The 8,321-nt window shown below is 28.3% G+C and overlaps 1 protein-coding gene across 1 annotated transcript; it reads right to left on the bottom strand.

Annotated features, from left to right (window-relative positions):
* Nucleotides 1-556: 556 nt before the first annotated feature.
* Nucleotides 557-2,976, bottom strand: LOC120268241 (lysosomal Pro-X carboxypeptidase-like). Its single transcript, XM_039275677.1, has 5 exons — nt 2,795-2,976; nt 1,478-1,630; nt 999-1,078; nt 866-915; nt 557-784 (listed from the first exon to the last, which is right to left on the bottom strand). The coding sequence occupies exons 1-5, from the start codon at nt 2,942-2,944 to the stop codon at nt 669-671; spliced, it is 549 nt and encodes a 182-aa protein (XP_039131611.1). The 5' UTR covers nt 2,945-2,976; the 3' UTR covers nt 557-668.
* Between the last annotated feature and the right edge of the window lie 5,345 nt (nt 2,977-8,321).

The raw sequence follows: 8,321 nt of genomic DNA on the forward strand, positions 1-8,321 counted from the left end.
AGGGCTTTAGTAATGAAAGACTAACGAGAGGGAAGGTTATTTGGGATGATTTGAGAGTCACTGAGATTTATATGTATATTAAATGTTAATAAAATAAAATTTAAGTCGCATTTAAAAAAAAAATCCAAAAGTTATATAAATACTGTGGATGACCATTCAAATATTGCAAAAATAAATCTCATAAATTTGGACTATCAACCCAAAAGAACTCAGTTTTGTTCTCAAATTGCATCGAAATATTTGTTTTGGGCATTCGTTTTACATAACAGATGATGTGATTATTTGATTATTTAATTTTTTTAATTTTTTGATAAATATTTTAATTATTTTAAAAAATAAAATCATTTATTTTAATTTTTAATTTAGTTGAAGTATTCTTATTCTGAGTGCAAAGTGAGCATATAGGTTATAGTTTACAGACCTAAGCGATATTAATTTTTATTGAATTGACTAATTAGGTAAAGTTCATGGAGTAACTATAGACTTTAGTTTTATCTGATTGCAATTCAACAAATTAATACACAATATAAATACAAATATTTTATTAATGCGCAGATAAAATAAAGATAACAATCACATTTCACCTTATAAAACCATGGATGTATAAGATTTTTCTTATGATAAATTATCCTTCATATGTCTTCATATATAGTACTGATTAAAACACTTCATATATAATACTGATTAATCCAATTTTTTATAATCTCGATTTCTTTTTCTCTCTGTTCGATTAACCATTTTGGGTCATTTTTCATTGCCTCATAAAGATCCAACACATGAGCTCCTGGAATAAATAAAAATAATTAATATGTATTTTAATTAATTTGATTAGAAAAATGAATACCATTTCATTTATATAACAAACCTTTTTCGGTGACAAGAGCTACTATACTTGATGATATATTCTTGAGTACTCTACAAAATAAACAAATTAATCAGAGGCATAAAAGTAATTTTAATAAATATTAATCACTTAATTAAATAGTTGATATTCTTACCCTCCTTGGCTCCAAGGATCTCTCATTCCATTAGAAAATATAATATTGCTTCCAAATCTCTTTAGAACTTTTTCAATTTTCTGTTCCAACAAACAAATTAACAAGAGAATTACTTTTTTATGATTCAATTTGTATTAATGTATACATATTTTTACAAATTTTCACTTGCACACACACATATGTATGTGTGTGTATATATATACCTCTAGAAAATTGAGATTTATATATATATATATATACATGTATATAAATATAAAGTTTGATTGACTATTTATTAATTTATCATCATCATTATTATTATTATTATTCTTACTTGATAAGATGAAGAAGCCGCTCACCATAAACAATGTTAGTGGAGGGAGTTGATAAATTAAAAAAATAAAAAAATAAAAAAAAACATTACGAAGCTATAAGTGTAAGTAATTTCATGTTTTTAACGGAGGTATATATAAATATAAATATAAATAAAAGATACTTACATAGCCACCAAACTCGGTTGTGATCCAATGTGGTCGTGGTTGAACACCAAATTGGTCTTTGCAATCTGCTTCTCGTTGTTTGTAGTCAAAGGCGTATGGAGGGAACATGCTCTCATTGGAGCAACTCAACGGCTCCACCATCTCTGTGCATGCCTATTTCAAAACATAATATAATTCTATGTATTAAAAAAAATATTTAGTTGTCTATTTACTCAGCAATATGCTTTTGATTAATTATTATTATTATTATTATTATTATTATTATTATTATTATTATTTTGATAAAATAGATAAATCATATTACATATATATATCATTCATTAAATGTGAAGTGGGACTTTTACACTTCTCTCATGTGGGATTCTCGTATAGAGAAAACAAGAAGTTAAATTCTAACCATAAATTAAGGGTGTGTGATATATTTAAATAGCTTGTGTATATCTCTAACTATGGCATATCGATCTTATTGAAAAAAAAATTATTTTTTAGTTAATATTCAAAATCAAGGTTGAAATATATAATACATTAAAAAAAATGGTTAATTATTGAACATTTCATAATAACAATCAGTATTCTTATGGTTTATATTGTTGTTCCATAGAGAGGATAAAAGGAATTTGTGAGAATGAGAGCAAATAAATATCACATGAAATTATAAAAAAAAATTAAATAAATTACTTTCTCCGTCACAAGTCTCAAATCAAAAGAATACGGGTAAAATATGAAATATATTGTATTAAAATCATAATCTATCACAAATATATTATAATGATTTTAATACAAGTAATTTGATTTAAAATCATAATGATTATATATATATATACATATAACTGATTCAACTCACGTTTTTTTTACTTTCACTTTATTTTTATTTATAAAAAAAAAAAGCAAATTGTGCCATATATATATATATATATACTTTTCATATTAAATCCTTAAATTTTTAAAATCATGATATATTTGATAGCAAATATTAATTCATGATCTAATAGATTCTATTTGTAGTGACGATATGCATAATTACTACTAATTAATGTGCTTCAAACATGTTAGATATTATTGGTTACCGTTTAAATATTGTACATTAACAGATAATGATTAAAATGCTCTATATATATTGTATATGTCATTTGAAGACGCCCATAAATTTGAAACGATTCTACATCAATTGTTAAATTATTATTTAACAGTTATTAACAGTTATTAGTTATTATTGTATGAGGGAGTGTGTAAAGGTTATATTTCAAATCTAGTGACGTGGATAATTTAAGTCTGCTAATTTGTATATGTATATATATCTATATATTACATTATTACCTGCCAATCCCATCCACTGAAGCCAAGGGAATCACTTGCAAAATCAAAGCATTGTTGAGTACCAGAGTAATTATAATATACACTTGCAGCTGCAAAGACTTTGTCAAGAGTTCTGGTTCCATTTGGAAATCCATCAATAATCCTGCACATCTACATAAAAAAGAAATAATAATAATAATAATAATAATAATAATCCGTCAAGCAAAGATTTTATTAAAGTAGGTACCTTTTTTATTGGCTAAATATAATTCCACTGAAATTATTATTATTTTTCTAAATAAATAAGCGATGTTTCAGGGAGAAAATTTTTGCTTCCGATATGTTTTAGAAAATACCAGAAATGATAAATTAGATGACAAAGACTTTTTATTTATCAGATTGCCGTGGCGCTTCAACTCGGACATCTCTTAAACACAAAGAAAGAGAAAATTTTCAATAAAATCTTTTAGTTAGAACTTCAAGCTTGTTGATAAGCGATCGACCATAGCTGTCAATAAAGTTGCGAATCGACCTCCTCCCGAGAAGCGCCGAAAAAGAACACCTCATACTAATGTGGTGTTAATATAACTTGGCAAAAAGTAAAAGTCAGTTATTTCTATTTAAAAGTCTGGTCTCACTTTCTGCAGAAAACACATACCCCATAACATCATTTTGTTTGGTTTTAAAGATTTGCCGAACTCTGAGATCACTAGAAATAAAAACAAAATATTTTTATACCAACTTTTGAATAAATCGATAATTTTACTCCCAAAAACAATATTTTTTTTTTATACCAGCTTTTGATTTTATTAATGATTTAAATCCTATCAATGTTAGAATATCATCTGAAGAGCTTAACGCAATGGTAATAGAAGCAAACTCGCTATTACCTCGGAACTGAAACCATCTATTTTCGCAAACCGGGTCAAAACCACAATAAAATTTTCTCATAAAATAAAATAATCAACTCCCATTTCTATCAATTCTTACATTTGCTTTAATAATATCCCTTTCATGGAAATAAAGAGACTGATGTTGTATGGGAGATAATTAATGTAATAATTAAAGTTTTTTAAATACTCTTAATTTATGCTATTAAATATTTTCTTTAATTTTATTCCTCAAAACTTAAAAACATTTATTCCTAAATAAAGGTGATAATATATATATATATTTATTTATTTATTTATTTATTTATATATCTAAAGTAATTGTATAATGTAATTGGAGGGGGTTTTAAAGAAGATTTAAAAATAAAACTTTTAAGAATTTTTCCCATTGTATTTAAGTTTTATTAAAATTAAATGTGATATTAGCAATGAGAAATGTTTTATATTTATTTATAAGTATTAAATATTTTATTAGATATTTCAAACTAATTATAATTATTAAAAAATATTTTTATTTTGTGGAAAAAGTATACCAACAATCTTGTATTATTTTGAGTATAGTTATTAGAATCAGCTTAAACTTCAAACTCTTCTGCGCTATCTCCTAGATAAATAGTTAAGTTAGATGATAGGTTAATAAAAAATAATTTTTAAATATTATTTTATAATTATATGATATGTAATATATAATATAATATTCATAATCATTTGTTAATTATAAAATAAATAATTTGAAGGAAAAAAATTACTAATCAGTTTTTGTTTATATTAAGTCACTGTTATATTAAAATTATTGAATTGCACTGCTTTTGTACAAATGTCCGTCAAACCTTTCAAAACTCACTGTATGTCATAGTTTTCATAGTAAAAGGAATTGATGAATTAAACCATAGCGCCTTTACATAGAACAGTCATGCCGTATGACAGCCTCCAAAGCCCTCAAAATTAGATGAAACCTGACAGTGGGTAATAAGGGAAATTCACCTAGTTCATATCACAACCAAATGTATAATATGTTATTAGATCAAGCAAATTATCTCTAAATATTTTCTAATTGCTATTTTATATTTATATTTATATTAAATATGTTATTAATAATTGAAAATTTTTAATTATACCTATTTGTTTATAAAGTAAATATTCATATGAACTTTCAAAACTAAAATACGCCAAACAATTTCTATTATAAGTTATTTAATGATAGTATTAGTGTTTCTATTGTATTTCTATTGTATATTTATATACAATATTGCTTTAAAACCATCAAATTTGTAAAAAACCTGATGTGGAGTGAGAGAATGCACAATGGGAATAATAATAATAATAATGAATAATACACACCTCGACAGGGTATGCAGAGATGCTCACGGGAACGTGAATTGTACACTGTTGATACAAAAGTGCATCATATAACCAGCTCTCAAACAAACCCTGCAGACTGGAGTTCCATGATACGAAGATCAAACGAAATGAATTCACCAGTATTTAAGATCAAGGTTTTAGTTTTTTTTTTTTGGTATATATAAACAATAATTAATAGGCTTATATATATATATATATCGAATCGAGTGATTATAATAAATTGGCCTTTAACATACTGCTGGATTCAAAAGCCCAAGTGCAACGAGCTAGAAAAGAATCGGGTTCAAACAAATTTATAGAGTGAGCGAAATGAGAGCTACGATAAACGTCGTATACTAAATACACGGCTGAAAGAGTTGACATATAATAATACGATTTCACTAATTATACTTTATTATTAAATAAAAATTACTTTATTTTTATTTAAACACACGCATTATTCGATATCTCAAATAAATTAACGACTCAAGCATAGTCTTTTAATAAATGGCTGTAATTAGTTGCACTAATCATCATTATTTTGATTTTTGCTACTTTAATTTCTTTCCTCTCTCAACATACCATCATTTATTTTTCCTCCCCAAGATAATCATACATTACTTTATTAATCTCTCCCACACTCTGATTGGACCTATCAAGCATTTCACTTTTATCAGTATTGTTAGTAAACTCTATTCTCAATATTTTAACTCATAGTAATAATAATTATGTCAATTAGATAATTATTAGTCTCACTCAATTAGCAAAATTATAATTTTTATTTGCACTTTGAATAAAATTTGATAATACGAAGAATTTAATGAGAGAACTCTTTATCATGAATAATTTGAAATAAAACACAACATAAATCAAAACAAATAAACAAATAAGCAACATATATCATAAAAATAAAGAGCATCTCGCTGACTGAGCCACGTGCTAATGCTCGATTAAAATAAAATTGATTTGAGTTAGAGAAAGAAGAACGTGATGAATGAGATATTTTCTACTCATCGAAAATGAAAGGGCATTAAGGTCTTTCCATCACATTTAGAGATGCCTCCCTCCGCAGCACCCCAAATCGGAGGCTTACGAAATAAGTTTCAGAGGGTTTTGAGCTAGAAGTTAACTTTTCTTTCTCTCTTCGTGAACTATATCTATCCAAACGACTGGGCGCCTAAACTCGCACTTTCTCGGGAAACACTCTACTCTACTGCTCACCCGGCTCGTCAATCCACACATATCGCATTATATGTAGATCATATGACATAAAAGTATCCTACACATGACTGCTTTGGACTACATTAGTATTATTATAAGTAGAAACTTTATGAAGTGCGACATTATCTCAATTAATTTATAAAGGGTTTTAAGCCTTTATTAAAATATTTAGGGAGGTTCTCCCTCCCAAAGACCTCAAAACGCATGTAAAATGTGTTTTGAGGGCCAAGTAAGTTTTTTCTCTTGGAATGAAAATATCTTATCCAACCACAAACAACCCAACAAAACCCTTACTACTTTGAACCAAACATAACTCATAAAACACAATATTCAGACAATCCAGCTTATTAAATGAAGATGACTTGAACAAATTTCAAATTAACCCATGTCCATGTAATATCAAAAATCTTAAAACGCATTTTAATCCCCAATCAAACGTCCATTTACCCTTTGTGCCCATGCCTTTCTTTAAAGACCATAAATACTACCATTTCTGTTTGTTTTTTCATTTAACTTTGACGCTGAAGTTTACCTAATACTTGTTTCGTACTAATTAGATAAATTATAAAAGTTGACAGTCAAATAAGAAAAGAATTGAGATCAATTTCTTCCAATGATATTGATTAAAATAAATAATTTATCTATTTTATAAATAACTACTTAAATAACAAAACCAAAAATAAAAAAGGAGAATCACCCCAAAGTCTCTCGAAATTCATGAGCCCGACAAATTAGACATCAATTCATCCCAACATCCCTCATCACCCCGTGCAAAGTTCATGTCCCAACTACTTAATATTCAAATCAATATAATAAATATTTTACAAATAAATAAATGAAGGAAACACAAACATACCTGCCCTGCAATTGGGTCTGACTGTCCATACCAGGAGAAACACTGCTAGTTGTCCAAGGGATGCCAATTTTATCAAACTGTAAATTGAGCTGATGATGCCATGCTCCCACTGTTACATAAAGAGCCCATCAAACCATGTCAACACTATTCAAGAATATTTGACAAAAATTAAAGTATCCAGCCCATGCTGCACGGAACAAAGGACATGGGTAAGGCAGTTTCCACCATAGAAAAACAAGATGACAAACTGGAGCAGCCTCTGGCTGAAAGACGCTCAAGCTCCTGATGAGCACAGCGTAATCTGCCAAAGCTTGTGTCGAAGTAAACCAAGATTGGTGGATGGAAGTATCTCCGAACGGTATAAATCACCATAAAGCTTACGTGCCATCACAGATGTACCCTGGGTATTCAACAAAAAGATTGAGATTCTCAACAAAAGTTAGAGTTATATAAACAAAATGAGCAAAATTAAGAAAGATGATGAAGAAGGACCACCTAAAGACAATGAGAGTGTTGAAGAGGAGAGCTTACATCGAATGCCACAGTTGAGTTAAATCCATTGGACAGTCATCTTCAGCGAATCAAGGGACAAAGATGGGGAGAAAGCGGAAGAGGACCAGAAGGTGGATGCTGATGAGGCATCTTGGGGAAGAAGTTTATGGTCAAGTTGAAGGTGAAGTGGTTCAAGACTCTGTGGGAAGTAGTGAGTGGTGTAGGGTTGAGTTAGAAGGAAGCCGGATTTCGCCGGGTTTGCTTTTCGAAAAAGAGCTCATGTTTTAGGTTTCTGGTAAACAATGTAGTACTAATCACCTCCTGTGTTGGCTGTTGTGTAGTGTGCATTAGATATTATTATTATTTACAATATATTACTTGTATATTTCATATTTTCTTTGATCCACCAAATTCATATATATCCATGCATCTCTCCCGGCCTCTAGCAAGTATATATAATGAAGGAGAAGACGATTGAAGTGTGCCAGGTTTCTTTTCCATTTCAGCTCATGGCAGTGTACAGTTTTGTGTGTTTTTGGGCTTTTTTTTTTCGCTTTTATTGTTGCTTCGTCCACTTAGTGGATGTTTTGTTATATAATAGTTTTGAAGAATGTGTTTATCATCTTAAAAAAATGAAATGAAGTTACCCAAAGTGAGAGAGTCAAAGGAATATTAAATTTCTTTTAAATTTTAAACTACAATAAACTGATAACTGAATCATTTTTTCCCTGATATTATGCTTCTCTTA

Source organism: Dioscorea cayenensis, chromosome 9 (genome assembly GCF_009730915.1).
Source record: "Dioscorea cayenensis subsp. rotundata cultivar TDr96_F1 chromosome 9, TDr96_F1_v2_PseudoChromosome.rev07_lg8_w22 25.fasta, whole genome shotgun sequence".
NCBI classification, from domain to species: domain Eukaryota; kingdom Viridiplantae; phylum Streptophyta; class Magnoliopsida; order Dioscoreales; family Dioscoreaceae; genus Dioscorea; species Dioscorea cayenensis.